Genomic DNA, 18545 nt, shown 5'->3' on the forward strand with positions numbered 1-18545 from the left:
GGGAAATTGTAAATATAAACAGAATACAATGATTTTCAAGCCATATTCAGTTGAATATGCTACAAAGACAACATATTTGACGTTCAAACTCGTAAACTATTATTTTTTTGCAAATAATAATTAACTTACAAAATCATGGCTGCAACATGTGCCAAAGTAGTTGGGAAAGGGCATGTTCACCACTGTGTTACATCACCTTTTCTTTTAACAACACTCAATAAACGTTTGGGAACTGAGGAAACTAATTGTTGAAGCTTTGAAAGTGGAATTCTTTCCCATTCTTGTTTCATGTAGAGCTTCAGTCCTTCAACAGTCTCCGCTGTCATATTTTATGCTTCATAATGCACTACACATTTTCCATGGGAGACAGGTCTGGACTGCAGGCGGGCCAGGAAAGTACCCGCACTCTTTTACTACGAAACCACGCTGTTGTAACACATGGCTTGGCATTGTCTTGCTGAAATAAGCAGGGGCGTCCATGATAACGTTGCTGGGATTACAACATATGTTGCTCCAAAACCTGTATGTACCTTTCAGCATTAATGGTGCCTTCACAGATGTGTAAGTTACCCATGCCTTGGGCACTAATGCACCCCCATACCATCACACATGCTGGCTTTTACACTTTGCGTCGATAACAGTCTGGATGGTTCGCTTCACATTTGGTCCGGATGACACGATGTCGAATATTTCCAAAAACTATTTGAAATGTGGACTCGTCAGACCACAGAACGCTTTTCCACTTTGCATCAGTCCATCTTAGATGATCTCGGGCCCAGAGAAGCCGGCGGCGTTTCTGGATGATGTTGATAAATGGCTTTCGCTTTGCATAGTAGAGCTTTAACTTGCACTTACAGATGTAGCGACCAACTGTATTTAGTGACAGTGGTTTTCTGAAGTGTTCCTGAGCCCATGTGGTGATATCCTTTAGAAATTGATGTCGGTTTTTGATACAGTGCCGTCTGAGGGATGGAAGGTCACGGTCATTCAATGTTGGTTTCCGGCCATGCCGCTTACGTGGAGTGATTTCTCCAGATTCTCTGAACCTTTTGATGATATTATGGAGCGTAGATGTTGAAATCCCTCAATTTCTTGCAATTACACTTTGAGAAAGGTTGTTCTTAAACTGTTTGACTATTTGCTCACGCAGTTGTGGACAAAGGGGTGTACCTCGCCCCATCCTTTCTTGTGAAAGACTGAGCATTTTTTGGGAAGCTGTTTTTATAGCCAATCATGGCACCCACCTGTTCCCAATTAGCCTGCACACCTGTGGGATGTTCCAAATAAGTGTTTGATGAGCATTCCTCAACTTTATCAGTATTCATTGCCACCTTTGCCAACTTCTTTGTCACGTGTTGCTGGCATCAAATTCTAAAGTTAATGATTATTAATTTACCAAACCATTTTTTTTATGAGTTTGAACATCAAATATGTTGTCTTTGTAGCATATTCAACTGAATATGGCTTGAAAATGATTAAAAAAAATATTGTATTCTGTTTATATTTACATCTAACACAATTTCCCAACTCATGTGGAAACGGGGTTTGTATTTTAAAAGACATTATTTCACTGGTCCTTGAGCATTTATTGCCAAATCTGAGAATTCTACTGATTTTGATCATGGTAAATCAGAGGCCATAGCAATACATACGATTTTTTTCAACACTCAACCAGGGGACTATTGGGGCTACTATATTACTATATTGATATGTTCTATGTCCAAACAAGTACTCCCGAATCTCATCAATACATCATGGCCAAGGTTCAGAAGTCTAATTATGTTGTTATAAGCTTTGTTCAAATCTTTGTCCTCAAAATTGTTGGGATTATTGTTCCGGTTGATAGCAAGAACCCATAAATACATTGAAAAATCAAAGCTGTAAGCCGCGATGGACGGGACCGCTTTGGCTGCTGCCCCCGCGACCCAAGCCCGGATGAGCGATAGAAGATGGATGGATAGTAGCTACTATTAGCAAACAGATAAACTTACCAACTCGGCGTAATATCTAAACATCGACACACTCTCTCATCACAACTCTGCCCTGATGGTCGGCACCTATAAGTTTACAATTAGTTGTAAAATGTTGGACGGTTGTTTTTACGATATGAAGGCAAACGGCAACTTTAAAACACAAGGCAGCCATCTTGGTATAGACGATCACAGCCCCTTCCTCACAAATGTTGGTGCGTGCGCAACAGCAGCCGACGGTACAGAAAAAAAACGAAAAAAATAAACCTCTCACTCACTGTGTCTGCGCACGGCGGCCATCTTTGAAATGGTTTCCAGCGCAGCGGTTCTTTAAAAGCTGATAAAATCAAAACCGTAGCAGTAATTAAAACTCTTTCATCAACTTTTAATCAGAAGGGTTCAATTCCTCTCCTGTGGTAGTTTGAAGCCGACATGACAAACGCGCTCAGAGGAGATAATTTTTGAAAAAAGGTGACCGTTTTTTTACAAAACTTTTGTTTTGAAGGGTGAATTGCACACTTCCGTTTGATTTTTGCTGGGGGTTGTCAATATATGAAATGTAGGTCTAAGCGAGAACTACATAGAGGTTTTTGTTTCATGTCTCTACGACATTCCTACTGGAAGTTACCGGCAGTTTTGTCTGTGTTTTCTTCCTAAGAGCAGTTTTGTCTGTGTTTTATTCTTAGGGGACGCTAGAGCAAAATTTTGAGTTTTGGGGTTGGGTTTTTTGATTAGATCGTAATGATGTGTGTGTCCACTTTGGAGGTCAAATTACAGCTCAAAGAGGCAAAGGTGAGTGTTTTTACAAAACTTTTGTTTTGAAGGGAGAATTGCAATTTTCTTGTTGATTTTTGCTGAAGGACGTTAATGTATGAAATATAGGTCTAAGTGAGACCTACATAGAGGTTTTTGTTTCATGTCGCTACGACATTTCTACTGGAAGTTACAGGCTGTTTTTTTCCCTGTTTTTTCTTCCTAGGGGGCGCAATTTTTAGTTTTGGGGTTAGGTTTTTTGATTAAATCGCAATGTTCTCCAATTCTGATGTGTGTGTCAAATTTGGTGAGTTTTGAAGCATGTCAAGGGGGTCAAATTACAGCTCAAAGCTGCAGAATAATAATAAAAAAAGAATAAAACGTCCCAAAGTGACATTCGGCCCCTAAAAAAATAAAATAAAAATCTGTAAAATGGGGGCATTCAAAATCAGGAGCATTATTGATTTAATTTTTTGTAATATAATACTAATGTTTGCCCATAAATGCTAACACGAAGGTGTATCTGCTGAGTTTCATGTAGCGTGAAAGTGTGCACATAAGCATAATGTCATGTGGGAATGAGACAAATAAGGCGAATCAGCAAAAAAAACAAAACGAACAATTCCTGGATGATCAACACAAAGTCTTGTAAATGTGCTGCCGTGTCGTTAAAAACGTACTGGTTGGGTTTTACTTTTAAGGTGGAAAAAATAAACAAAAGAACAAACTAAGCAGGAAGTCGCGTGCGGAAATCAAAATGGATTTAGAATAAAAAGATGCATTCAGGGACAAGAGGAAAAAAACATTTCCCTGCCATGTGATTGCTGTGTAATCACACCGGAGACCTTCGACCCCGCCCACTTCCTGTTATTAAACCCAGATTCCAGCCTAATCCCGGTTTAATCCCCACCTGGCTGACCACCAGCCGCCCGTTGTTGGACTCGGTGGCGTAGATCACCCACAGGCCGTTCTCGTCCACCGCCAGGTCGATGTCGGACTTGCCGCCCCAGCGGTACGGCGAGGTGTCGTGGTAGTTGGCGTTGGTGACGATGGCCTCGCCGCTCTTGATGCGCGTGCGCAGGTCGTACTTGACGATGTTGCGCGTGCGCTCCTTGTTGTAGAAGACGGCGCCGTCGTACACCACGAAGCCCGTGCCGTCCACTCGGTTCGGCAACCTGCGGGGAAGATGGTGTGACTGGTCAAAAGTGGGCGTACACTTGTGAGGAACATCATGGCTGTCTTGAGTTTCCAATCATTTCTACAACTCTTATTTGCACGCTGCTGCCCTGCCCAAGATGGCGGCAAGGAGGCGGAGACTGCGGCTGAGCGGAGAGCTGGGGCGTGCCGGGAGCGACTCTACCAGCGAGATCAGGTGCGTGGCTCGCACACCGGGAAACAATCAACATATCTCCTCACGCTGTATGAAAGGGGAGAAGGAGGAGAGATCGGGGCAGAAAGAGTTGGAGAGTCTGCAGCAGCGACCAAGGAGCAGAAGCAAAGAGAAGAGCAAGAGCGCCAAAGAGCACGCGGTCGGCTGAAAAGCGAGCAGCGGAGAAGGAGCTGAAAAGCGACATGATCGAAAGACAAGCTTTATTTGAAAAAATAAAAGAGTCGAACCTGCTAGAGAAAGATGTCCTTCCTGGGTGGTCAGTGGAACCCGAGCGACGACAGCGTGAGTCGCCCACACGCATTTTTAGCATTACCGCCGGCTCAGGAATAACTCGTTTCGCAAAATATAATTTTTATTAGCGCATGTCTAGAATTTCCGCTGGGTCAAACTCGTTTGGCCAAATAATTAGCATATGCCTAGAATTTCCACCGGGTCAAACTCGTCACGTCACGAGTGACACTTCACCTGTCATCATTTTCAAAATGGAGGAGATTTATTTCAATAATTTGAAATCGCATAAAGGTAAGAAGATTAAGAGTTTTTCAGTAGGACTTTAGGTCCAAACTATTGAATATGCTAAAAAGAACAGTAAGCAGCTATGTTTTATTAATATACCGTAGCTGCGTGTGTCAAATATGAGTCATTAAATGACTCCCGCCTCCTGGTGGTAGAGGGCGCTAGTGATCCTTCTTGCGACTACTCGGCTGCAGAAGAAGTGACAACAAGCAGCGATCCGTTATTTTTTCCTCTCGCTTGCACTTTTAACATGGAGGATTACATATCTAAAACAAAACTTTTTTCTAAACTGGACTTTCAATGGAAGCAGGAGGTAATAAAGGAAGATCTCCATCGAGACAGAGACTTTTAAAACTGAAGAAAGATAAGGAAGACTTCTATAAACAAGTTATCGATGCTTTTGATCAGAAGGAGAAGCGCATGGACTTCATTTATAAGTAAAGGTAAGACCATAATAACGTTTTTTTTATTAAATGTGCTTTTCATGATGGTATCCTTACATCACACTCAATTTTTTAAGCGCAGGCCTAAATTTACCGCATGCCTTTGGTAATCGCCGGAGTGAGAAGAGGTTTTAAATTAATTAGCGCCCCGGCAGCAATTCAAGGAAATACGGTACTTGTTGTTGGTTTTCCGACATGGACTTGTTTCTTCAGCATTGTCCACACGTTTAAGTCAGGACTTTGGGAAGGCCATTCTAAAACCTTCATTCTAGCCTGATTTAGCCATTCCTTTACCACTTTTGAGGTGTGTTTGGAGTCATTGTCCTGTTGGAACACCCAACTGTGCCCAAGACCCAACCTCCGGGCTGATGACTTTAGCTTGTCCTGAACAATTTGGAGCTAATCCTCCATTTACTCTCTGTAAAGCAGCAGTTCTATCGGCAGCAAAACAGGCCCAGAGCATAATACTACCACCACCATGCTTGACGGTAGGTGTGGTGTTCCTGGGATCAAAGTAACAATAGCGCAGTGATGCTCTGGGCAGGTTTTTGGCCTGGTGTCATCTATACTGTCAAAAGTGGACATAGACTTGTAGAGAACAAAATGTCATGGCTGTCTTGAGTTTCCAAAACAGGCCCAGAGCATAATACCACCACCACCATGCTTGACGGTAGGCATGGTGTCCCTGGGATTTAAGGCCTCACCTTTTCTACTCCAAACATCCATCCGTCCATACATTTTCTATCACTTTGTCCCTTTTGGGTTTGGGGGTGGGGTCCCTGGAGCCTATGTCAGCTGTATTTGGGTACACCCTGGACAAGTCGCCACCTCATCGCAGTCCTCCAAACATTTTGTTGGGTATTGTGGCCAATTCTGGACTCTTTTCTTCAGCATTGTCCACAGATTTAAGTCAGGACTTGGGAAGGCCATTCGAAAACCTTCATTCTAACCTGATTTAGCCATTCCTTTACCACTTTTGAGGTGTGTTTGGGGTCATTGTCCTGTTGGAACACCCAACTGTGCCCAAGACCCAACCTCCGGCCTGATGACTTTAGCTTGTCCTGAACAATTCTGAGCTAATCCTCCTATTTCATTGTCACATTTAAAGCAGCAGTTCTATTGGCAGTAAAACAGGCCCAGAGCATAATACTACCACCACCATGCTTGACGGTAGGCATGGTGTCCCTAGGATTAAAGGCCTCACCTTGTCTCCTCCAAACCTATTGCTGGGTATTGTGGCCAAACATCTCCATTTTAGTTCCATCTGACAACAGAACTTTCCTACAGAAGATGTTATCTTTGTCCATGTGAATTTTTTTTTTCAGCTAAATGTGTTGGTTTTCTGACATGGACTTGTTTCTTCAGCATTGTCCACACATTTAAGTCAGGACTGTTGTGGGTTGGGGGCCATTCTAAAACCTTTAACCCATTCCTTTACCATTTTTGAGGTGTGTTTGGGGTCATTGTCCTGTTGGAACACCCAACTGTGCCCAAGACCCAACCTCCGGACTGATGATTTTAGCTTGTCCTGAACAATTTGGAGCTAATCCTCCTATTTCATTGTCACATTTAAAGCAGCAGTTCTATTGGCAGTAAAACAGGCCCAGAGCATAATACTACCACCGCCATGCTTGACGGTAGGCATGGTGTCCCTGGGATTAAAGGCCTCACCTTTTCTTCTCCAAACCTATTGCTGGGTATTGTGGCCAAACAGCTCCATTTTAGTTCCATCTGACAACAGAACTTTCCTACAGAAGATGTTAGGGTGAATTTTTGACCAAAACTGGTGCAGTTCAGCTAAATGGGTTGGTTTTCTGACATGGACTTGTTTCTTCAGCATTGTCCACACATTTAAGTCAGGACTGTTGTGGGTTGGGGGCCATTCTAAAACCTTTAACCCATTCCTTTACCACTTTTGAGGTGTGTTTGGGGTCATTGTCCTGTTGGAACACCCAACTGCGCCCAAGACCCAACCTCCGGCCTGATGGTTTTAGCTTGTCCTGAACAATTTGGAGCTAATCCTCCTATTTCATTGTCACATTTAAAGCAGCAGTTCCATTGGCAGTAAAACAGGCCCAGAGCATAATACTACCACCACCATGCTTGACGGTAGGAATGGTGTCCCTAGGATTAAAGGCCTTGCCTTTTCTTCTCCAAACCTATTGTTGGGTATTGTGGCCAAACAGCTCCATTTTAGTTCCATCTGACAACAGAACTTTCCTACAGAAGATGTCATCTTTGTCCATGTGAATTTTTGACCAAAACTGGTGCAGTTCAGCTAAATGGGTTGGTTTTCTGACATGGACTTGTTTCTTCAGCATTGTCCACACATTTAAGTCAGGACTGTTGTGGGTTGGGGGCCATTCTAAAACCTTTAACCCATTCCTTTACCACTTTTGAGGTGTGTTTGGGGTCATTGTCCTGTTGGAACACCCAACTGTGCCCAAGACCCAACCTCCGGTCTGATGATTTTAGCTTGTCCTGAACAATTTGGAGCTAATCCTCGTTTTTCATTGTCACATTTAAAGCAGCAGTTCTATTGGCAGTAAAACAGGCCCAGAGCATAATACTACCACCGCCATGCTTGACGGTAGGCATGGTGTCCCTAGGATTAAAGGCCTCACCTTTTCTTCTCCAAACCTATTGTTGGGTATTGTGGCCAAACAGCTCCATTTTAGTTCCATCTGACCACAGAACTTTCCTACAGAAGATGTCATCTTTGTCCATGTGAATTTTTCACCAAAACTGGTGCAGTTCAGCTAAATGGGTTGGTTTTCTGACATGGACTTGTTTCTTCAGCATTGTCCACACATTTAAGTCAGGACTGTTGTGGGTTGGGGGCCATTCTAAAACCTTTAACCCATTCCTTTACCACTTTTGAGGTGTGTTTGGGGTCATTGTCCTGTTGGAACACCCAACTGTGCCCAAGACCCAACCTACAGCCTGATGACTTTAGCTTGTCCTGAACAATTTGTAGCTAATCCTCCTATTTCATTGTCACATTTAAAGCAGCAGTTCTATTGGCAGTAAAACAGGCCCAGAGCATAATACTACCACCACCATGCTTGACGGTAGGCATGGTGTCCCTAGGATTAAAGGCCTTGATTTTTCTTTTTCAAACATATTGCTGGGTATTGTGGCCAAACAGCTCCATTTTAGTTCCATCTGACCACAGAACTTTCCTACAGAAGATGTTATCTTTGTCCATGTGAATTTTTTTTTCAGCTGTGTTGGTTTTCTGACATGGACTTGTTTCTTCAGCATTGTCCACACATTTAAGTCAGGACTGTTGTGGGTTGGGGGCCATTCTAAAACCTTTAACCCATTCCTTTACCACTTTTGAGGTGTGTTTGGGGTCATTGTCCTGTTGGAACACCCAACTGTGCCCAAGACCCAACTGTGCCCAAGACCCAACTGTGCCCAAGACCCAACCTCCAGGCTAATGGTTTTAGCTTGTCCTGAACAATTTGGAGCTAATCCTCCTATTTCATTGTCACATTTAAAGCAGCAGTTCTATTGGCAGTAAAACAGGCCCAGAGCATAATACTACCACCACCATGCTTGACGGTAGGCATGGTGTCCCTAGGATTAAAGGCCTTGCCTTTTCTTCTCCAAACCTATTGCTGGCTATTGTGGCCAAACATCTCCATTTTTGTCTCCTCTGACACCACAAGGACAAACTTCTGTGGTCAAACCCAAGACAGCTAAGACATTACGTTCGTTACAAGTGTGTGTAAACATTCGACCACGACTGTAGTCTCCTACAAGTGTGGCGGGAAAACGGGGCAAAGAAATGGATCCATGGGCAGTTTGATGCCTACTTGTAGGTGGTGGTGACTCGGTTCTGTTTGAAGTCCTCCCAGGACGCGTACTCAAACAGCATGTCGGTGCGGTAGGGGGTCCAGGGCATGACGTAGAAGCGGTCCCCGGACTGAAGCGGGTCCTTGCACCACGCCCCCGCCTGGTGCTCCGCCTCCTGCAAAGAGCTGGGCGCCTGCACTCGGAGCAACGTCCCCGGACACACAAAGACTGTGGGACACAGAGACAAAGGTTGGAAAGCAGAAGGAGAGAGGAGGTGAAGTCAAGATTGTGGACAGTCGAGGACATGAAGATGGAGAGGAGGACAGAGACAACTGGATGAGGTCATCCTTGAAGGACTTGTGTGTGAATGTTCCAATGCTGAAGTTGGACTGAAATCCTGGGATTTGGTTTTTCCGAATTAAGTAGAACACACAATTCCCGGAATATTCTGAAGTTGGGACAGTTGGAATCAGATGAAAAATGTGGGAGTTGTGGAACTTTGAAGAATGTTCCATTGACTTCAATGGGAAGTACAGAAAAAAATGGGGTATTTTGGGAAAAGCGAGAATATTTTTGAAAATGGTAAAAAAAACGTCAATGGTCTGAATGAGTTAGAATGGTTGGTGTTGGAATTTTGGGTCTTATTATTATTATTATTTGGTAAATGGTATTAGGGAGTTTTGGGAAAGACAGGGGTTTATTTGAACTTTGAAAAAGGGTAGTTTGAATTTCCAGAATGTTGGAATGAGTTGAGGGTCGAATAATTTGAAAAAGGGCCTATTCATTTAAAAGAGGGAAAATTAAAAAAATAAATAAATAAATTGGAAAATCCAGGATTTTTTTTAGAATTGTTGCACACAATTCCTGAACAAAATGAATATTTTGAAGTTGGAACAGTTGGAATGTGTGGAATGTGTTGAATGTGGAACGGTTTGAAGAATGTGGGAAATGTGGACGTTTGAAAAATGGCCAATTCATTTAGAAAAGGGAAAATGAAAAAAATAAAATAAAATAAATTTTAAAAATTCCGGGAATTTGTTTTAGAATTGTTGCACACAATTCCTGAACAGGCTGAATATTTTGAAGTTGGAACAGTTGGAATCAGATGAAAAATGTGGGAGTTGTGGAACTTTGAAGAATGTTCCATTGACTTCAATGGGAAGTTCAGATAAAAATTGGGAATTTCGGGAAAAGCATGAATTTTTTTGAAAATAGTGAAAAAAACTTGAATGGTCTGAATGAGTTGGAGTGGTTGGTGTTGGAATTTTGGGTCTTATTATTATTATTATTTGGTAAATGGTATTAGGGAATTTAGGGAAAGACAGGGGTTTATTTGAACTTTGAAAAAGGGTAGTTTGAATTTCCAGAATGGTGGAATGAGTTGAGGGTCGAATAATTTGAAAAAGGGCCTATTCATTTAAAAGAGGGAAAATTAAAAAAATAAATAAATAAATTGGAAAATCCAGGATTTTTTTTAGAATTGTTGCACACAATTCCTGAACAGAATGAATATTTTGAAGTTGGAACAGTTGGAATGTGTGGAATGTGTTGAATGTGGAACGGTTTGAAGAATGTGGGAAATGTGGACGTTTGAAAAATGGCCAATTCATTTAGAAAAGGGAAAATGAAAAAAATAAAATAAAATAAATTGTAAAAAATCCGGGAATTTTTTTTTAGAATTGTTGCACACAATTCCTGAACAGGCTGAATATTTTGAAGTTGGAACAGTTGGAATCAGATGAAAAATGTGGGAGTTGTGGAACTTTGAAGAATGTTCCATTGACTTCAATGGGAAGTTCAGAAAAAAATTGGGTATTTCGGGAAAAGCGGGAATTTTTTTTGAAAATAGTGAAAAAAACTTGAATGGTCTGAATGAGTTGGAGTGGTTGGTGTTGGAATTGTGGGTCTTATTATTATTATTTGGTAAATGGTATTAGGGAATTTCGAAAAAGTCAGGAGTTTTTTTGAACTTGGAAAAAGGGTAGTTTGAATTCCCAGAATGTTGGAATGTGTTGAGGGTGGAATGGTGTGAAGAATGTGGGAAATGTGGACGTTTGAAAAAAGGCCAATTCATTTAGAATAGGGAAAATGACAAAAAAAATGACAAAAAATTGGAAAATCCGGGAATTTTTAAAAAAATTGTTGCACACAATTCCTGAACAGGCTGAATATTTTGAAGTTGGAACAGTTGGAATCAGATGAAAAATGTGGGAGTTGTGGAACATTGAAGAATGTTCCATTGACTTCAATGGGAAGTTCGGAAAAAATTGGGTATTTCGGGAAAAGCATGAATTTTTTTGAAAATAGTGAAAAAAACTTGAACAGTCTGAATGAGTTGGAGTGGTTGGTGTTGGAATTTTAGGTATTATTATTATTATTTGGTAAATGGTATTAGGGAATTTCGGGAAAGTCAGGAGTTTTTTTGAACTTTGAAAAAAGGTAGTTTGAATTCCCAGAATGTTGGAATGTGTTGAATGTGGAATGGTTTGAAAAATGGCTAATTCATTTAAAATAGGGAAAATGAAAAAAATAAAATAAAATAAATTGTAAAAAATCCGAATTTTTTTTTAGAATTGTTGGAGTAAAGCACACAATTCCTGAACAGAATGAATATTCTGAAGTTGGAACAGTTGGAATCAGATGAAAAATGTGGGAGTTGTGGAACTTTGAAGAATGTTCCATTGACTTCAATGGGAAGTTCAGAAAAAAATGGGGTATTTTGGGAAAAGCGAGAATTTTTTTGAAAATGGTAAAAAAAACTTGAATGGTTTGAATGAGTTTGAATGGTTGGTGTTGGAATTTTTGGTATTATTATTATTATTTGGTAAATGGTACTAAGGAATTTCGGGAAAGTCAGGAGTTTTTTTGAACTTTGAAAAAGGGTAGTTTGAATTTCCAGAATGTTGGAATGTGTTGAATGTGGAATGGTGTGAAGAATGTGGGAAATGTGGACGTTTGAAAAATGGCCAATTCATTAAGAATAGTGAAAATAAAATAAAAAAATGACAAAAAATTGGAAAATCCAGGATTTTTAAAAAAAAATTGTTGCACACAATTCCTGAACAGGCTGAATATTTTGAAGTTGGAACAGTTGGAATCAGATGAAAAATGTGGGAGTTGTGGAACTTTGAAGAATGTTCCATTGACTTCAATGGGAAGTTCGGAAAAAAATGGTAATTTTGGGAAAAGCGGGAATTTTTTGGAAAAATGGTAGAAAAAAACTTGAACAGTCTGAATGAGTTGGAATGGTTGGTGTTGTAATCTTTGGTATTATTATTTGGTAAATAGTACTAAGGAATTTCGGGAAAGACAGAAGTTTTTTTTTTTTTTTGAACTTGGAAATGTCACGCCCACGGGGTTCATGTTTTGTTTTGGTCATGTTCGGTTTCGTTTTTTTGGACATTCGATTCTTGTTCCTGCACTTCCTTGTTTTTCTTATTTCCATAGCAACTCATTAGTTTCCACCTTGTCTTCATGTCACGCACCTGTTTGTAATCACCATAGCTATTATTTAAACCAGAAGTTGCCAGGAAGTCATCCTGGCGACTTTAGCCCTCAACTCCTTTCATGCCATGCCTAGTTTCCCTCCTGCTCATGCCACCTAAGTTTTTGGTTGTGTTATGTCACAGTTGTTTAGTTTTGTTTTTGTCTGTAGTCATGCCATTGTGCTAATTTTGTTTTCAGTAGCCAAGTGTTTGTACCTCCTTGTGAGGGCCCTTTGTTTGCCTTTTTTGTTAGTTAAAGTGTCTAAAAATAAATATGTTTCGCTTGTGTCAGTTTCCCTTTTCGTTGGGCATTTTGGGAAAAGCGGGAATTTTTTTGAAAATGGTAAAAAAAACCTTCAATGGTCTGAATGAGTTGGAATGGCTGGTTTTGGAATATTTGGTATTATTATTTGGTAAATGGTATTAGGGAATTTTAGGAAAGTCAGGAGTTTTTTTGAACTTGGAAAAAGGGTAATTTGAATTCCCAGAATGGTGGAATGTGTTGAATGTGGAACGGTGTGAAGAATGTGGGAAATGTGGACGTTTGAAAAATGGACAATTAATTTTGAAAGGAGACAATGCAAAAAAAATGAAATAAATACAATTTTGGGTAATCCGGGAATTTTTATTTTTGAATTGTTGCAGTAAAGCACAAAATTCCTGAATAGGCTCAAAATGTTGCTATTCACTATTATGTTAGATCCACTATGGACTGGACTCTCAATATTATGTTAGATCCACTATGGACTGGACTCACACTATTATGTTAGATCCACTATGGACTGGACTCTCACTATTATGTTAGATCCACTATGGACTGGACTCTCAATATTATGTTAGATCCACTATGGACTGGACTCACACTATTATGTTAGATCCACTATGGACTGGACTCTCAATATTATATTAGATCCACTATGGACTGGGCTCTCACTATTATGTTAGATCCACTATGGACTGGACTCTCACTATTATGTTGGATCCACTATGGACTGGACTCACACTATTATGTTAGATCCACTATGGACTGGACTCTCACTATTATGTTAGATCCACTATGGACTGGACTCTCAATATTATGTTAGATCCACTATGGACTGGACTCACACTATTATGTTAGATCCACTATGGACTGGACTCTCAATATTATATTAGATCCACTATGGACTGGGCTCTCACTATTATGTTAGATCCACTATGGACTGGACTCTCACTATTATGTTAGATCCACTATGGACTGGACTCTCACACTATTATGTTAGATCCACTATGGACTGGACTCTCACACTATTATGTTAGATCCACTATGGACTGGACTCTCACATTATTATGTTAGATCCACTATGGACTGGACTCACACTATTATGTTAGATCCACTATGGACTGGACTCTCACACTATTATGTTAGATCCACCATGGACTGGACTCTCACTATTATGTTAGATCCACTATGGACTGGACTCTCACTATTATGTTAGATCCACTATGGACTGGACTCTCACTATTATGTTAGATCCACTATGGACTGGACTCTCACACTATTATGTTAGATCCACTATGGACTGGACTCTCACATTATTATGTTAGATCCACTATGGACTGGACTCTCACACTATTATGTTAGATCCACTACGGACTGGACTCTCTCACTATTATGTTAGATCCACTATGGACTGGACTCTCACTATTATGTTAGATCCACTATGGACTGGACTCTCACTATTATGTTAGATCCACTATGGACTGGACTATCACTATTATGTTAGATCCACTATGGACTGGACTCTCACACTATTATGTTAGATCCACTATGGACTGGACTCTCACTATTATGTTAGATCCACTATGGACTGGACTCTCACACTATTATGTTAGATCCACTATGGACTGGACTCTCACTATTATGTTAGATCCACTATGGACTGGACTCTCACTATTATGTTAGATCCACTATGGACTGGACTCTCACTATTATGTTAGATCCACTATGGACTGGACTCTCACTATTATGTTAGATCCACTATGGACTGGACTCTCACTCTTATGTTAGATCCACTATGGACTGGACTCTTACTATTATGTTAGATCCACTATGGACTGGACTCACACTATTATGTTAGATCCACTATGGACTGGACTCTCACTATTATGTTAGATCCACTATGGACTGGACTCACACTATTATGTTAGATCCACTATGGACTGGACTCTCACACTATTATGTTAGATCCACTATGGACTGGACTCTCACACTATTATGTTAGATCCACTATGGACTGGACTCTCACACTATTATGTTAGATCCACTATGGACTGGACTTTCACAATATATGCGAGACCCACTCGGCGTCCATTGAATCCCGGGGTGTCACCCACATCTTCAGTCCTCTCCAAGGTTTCTCATAATCATTCACATTGACATCCCACTGGGTTGTGAGTTTTTCCTTGCCTTCATGTGGGCTCTGAACCGAGGATGTTGTTGTGGCTTGTGCAGCCCTTTGAGACCCTGCTGATTTAGGGCTATATAAGTAAACATAGAAGTTGACCCATTTCACACAAGTAGTGTCCCGCCTCTGATTCTCTGAAGGTGGAAAATCGCTGGCTTGAATTCCAGTTCCACCTTTTTTTCCCCCCCGATGCTGTTATTCTGCATTCATGTGGAAAAAGGCGGAAATGTGCCAGCTTTTGAGAGCACGGGGAAAGAAGCTGATAGAAGTTAGTTGGTAATTAAAAAAAGGGAGAATAGGAAGGATGATAACGGGCAGCAGGAGAAGAAGATGAGATGCATTATCAGATTGAAAATAAAGGTTTGCAGGACATGGACGTGGTGGCTGCAGCACACCTGAATAACATCAATGGCAGCACTTCCCGCTCAGGTGTAGTCGCACATCTAATTCTCATCGGCCTACTTTTTATTTGATTGCGCTCTTTTATCTCAAAGGCCCGTGTCTCTTCGCTCGCTTGGCGGCTGGAAAAGCTGCGGTGATTGTGGAGCTCGCTTTATTAGGGACTCAAACCGGCCTCTCAGTCGGAGAGACGAGCCACAATTCTATAAAAGTCTTTATCATTTATCAAATTGGATTTCTTCAGGTTCGAGGAACACACTTTTTAAGACTTTGGCTCGCAAACAAGTTGACTCTAATACAATCATGAGTTGGGGAATTGTGTTGGATGTAAATATAAACAGAATACAATGATTTGCAAATCCTTTTCAAGCCATATTCAGTTGAATATGCTACAAAGACAACATATTTCTTGTTCAAACTCATAAACTTTTTTATTTTTTATTGCAAATAATAATTAACTTATAATTTGATGCCAGCAACACGTGACAAAGAAATTGGGAAAGGTGGCAATAAATACGGATAAAGTGGAGGAATGCTCATCAAACACTTATTTGGAACATCCCACAGGTGTGCAGGCTAATTGGGAACAGGTGGGTGCCATGATTGGCTATAAAAACAGCTTCCCCAAAAAATGCTCAGTCTTTCACAAGAAAGGATGGGGCGAGGTACACCCCTTTGTCCACAACTGCGTGAGCAAATAGTCAAACAGTTTAAGAACAACCTTTCTCAAAGTGACATTGCGAGAAATTGAGGGATTTCAACATCTACGCTCCATAATATCATCAAAAGGTTCAGAGAATCTGGAGAAATCACTCCACGTAAGCGGCATGGCCGGAAACCAACATTGAATGATCGTGACCTTCCATCCCTCAGACGGCACTGTATCAAAAACCGACATCAATCTCTAAAGGATATCACCACATATGCTCAGGGACACTTCAGAAAACCACTGTCACTAAATACAGTTGGTCACTACATCTGTAAGTGCAAGTTAAAGCTCTACTATGCAAAGTGAAAGCCATTTATCAACAACATCCAGAAACGCCGTCGGCTTCTCTGGGCCCGAGATCATCTAAGATGCCATCCATCCATCCATTTTATTCCCTTTTGGGGTCGCGGTGGGTGCTGGCGCCTATCTGGCGGCGTAGCTCGGTTGGTAGAGTGGCCGTGCCAGCAACTTGAGGGTTGCAGGTTCGATTCCCGCCTCCGCCATCCTAGTCACTGCCGTTGTGTCCTTGGGCAAGACACTTTACTCCCAGTGCCACCCACACTGCTTTAAATGTAACTTAGATATTGGGTTTCACTATGTAAAGCGCTTTGAGTCACTTGAGAAAAGGGCTATATAAATATCATTCACTATTCACTATTCACTATCTCAGCTTCAATCGGGCGGAAGGCGTAGTGCACCCTGGACAAGTCGCCACATTCACATTCACACACTGGGAACCATTTAGTGTTGCCAATCAACCTATCCCCAGGTGCATGTCTTTGGAGGTGGGAGGGGCCTATCCCCAGGTGCATGTCTTTGGAAGTGGGAGGGGCCTATCCCCAGGTGCATGTCTTTGGAGGTGGGAGGGGCCTATCCCCAGGTGCATGTCTTTGGAGGTGGGAGGGGCCTATCCCCAGGTGCATGTCTTTGGAGGTGGGAGGAAGCTGGAGTACCCGGAGGGAACCCACGCATTCACGGGGAGAACATGCAAACTCCACACAGAAAGATCCCGAGCCTGGAATTGAACCCAGGACTGCAGGACCTTCGTATTGTGAGACAGACGCACTAACCCCTCTGCCACCGTGATGCCCAGATGGACTGATGCAAAGTGGAAAAGTGTTCTGTGGTCTGACGAGTCCACATTTCAAATTGTTTTTGAAAATATTCAACATCGAGTCATCCGGACCAAAGGGGAAGCGAACCATCCAGACTGTTATCGACGCAAAGTGTAAAAGCCAGCATGTGTGATGGTATGGGGGTGCATTAGTGCCCAAGGCATGGGTAACTTACACATCTGTGAAGGCACCATTAATGCTGAAAGGTACATACAGGTTTTGGAACAACATATGTTGTCATCCAAGCAACGTTATCATGGACGCCCCTGCTTATTTCAGCAAGACAATGCCAAGCCATGTGTTACAACAGCGTGGTTTCGTAGTAAAAGAGTGCGGGTACTTTCCTGGCCCGCCTGCAGTCCAGACCTGTCTCCCATGGAAAATGTGTGGCGCATTATGAAGCGTAAAATAGGACAGCGGAGACCCCGGACTGTTGAAGGACTGAAGCTCTACATAAAACAAGAATGGGAAAGAATTCCACTTTCAAAGCTTCAACAATTAGTTTCCTCAGTTCCCAAACGTTTATTGAGTGTTAAAAGAAAAGTTGATGTAACACAGTGGTGAACATGCCCTTTCCCAACTACTTTGGCACGTGTTGCAGCCATGAAATTCTAAGTTAATTATTATTTGCAAAAAAAACAAAAACGTTTATGAGTTTGAACATCAAATATGTTGTCTTTGTAGTGCATTTAATTGAATATGGCTTGAAAATGATTTGCAAATCATTGTATTCTGTTTATATTTACATTTAACACAATTTCCCAACTCAAATGGAAACAGGGTTTGTAGATGAGACACAGTGATTTTGTCTTAGAAAGTCTGAGAAAGTTGTACATGTAAACCAACTACGGTGAGTTCAAGGACCGTCAAAATTAGTAGGACAAAACAGCGCTCGCCAAATACTCGAATCAGTGAAGCATGTTTAATACAAACAGTGTGCTTTATAACAATTAGGCAGGTTTATGTCATGTTTGTCCTCCTACAGAAACCACATTAAAACTAAAAAAATTATTTTTTCCCCCTCATTTTTGAAAAAGCCCCAGAGAGCCACTAGGGCGGCGCTAAAGAGCCACAGGTTCCCGACCCCCTGGTCTATTAGATGCAATGTTATTGGGACCATGATTTATAACATCACTTCTTCACACCTCCTCATATGGAAGATACTTTTCCTTCTTCATGTCTCAAGAAGGCTAGAAACACACACACACACACACACACACACGCACACACACACACACACACACACACACACACACAGCAGATATGTGTTTGATTACAGGTGGGGGGGGGGTCATTGACTGAAACTATGCCATGAGACCACCCAGCATGTCAGGTGAGCCGCAAGCAAAAAGGTGCTGGCATCCTCACACACAACAAAAGAGTTGGACTCGCGACAGGACAAAACAGCTGAGGACCCCCCCCCCCCCCCATCCAACCCCCCAACACCCGTGCAGCCTCTTTGCCAGTTGATTAATTTGACTCTTTGGCTTGGGGTAGCAGACACCTGCTGGTCACCT

The 18545-nt window shown here is 41.6% G+C and overlaps 1 protein-coding gene across 6 annotated transcripts in view; it reads right to left on the reverse strand.

The window, feature by feature from the left end:
• Nucleotides 1-18545, reverse strand: part of adgrl1a (adhesion G protein-coupled receptor L1a) — a 502860-nt gene that overhangs the window by 115599 nt on the left and 368716 nt on the right. For all 6 annotated transcript variants that reach the window (XM_061905195.1, XM_061905196.1, XM_061905201.1 and 3 more), the window contains 2 exons: nt 8894-9101; nt 3634-3898 (listed from right to left, as the gene is read on the reverse strand). In XM_061905195.1, coding sequence (XP_061761179.1) covers nt 3634-3898; nt 8894-9101 — 473 coding nt within the window. The remainder of the gene's footprint in view (nt 1-3633; nt 3899-8893; nt 9102-18545) is intronic.

The sequence above is a fragment of the Nerophis ophidion genome, linkage group LG07 (assembly GCF_033978795.1).
Source record: "Nerophis ophidion isolate RoL-2023_Sa linkage group LG07, RoL_Noph_v1.0, whole genome shotgun sequence".
NCBI lineage: Eukaryota > Metazoa > Chordata > Actinopteri > Syngnathiformes > Syngnathidae > Nerophis > Nerophis ophidion.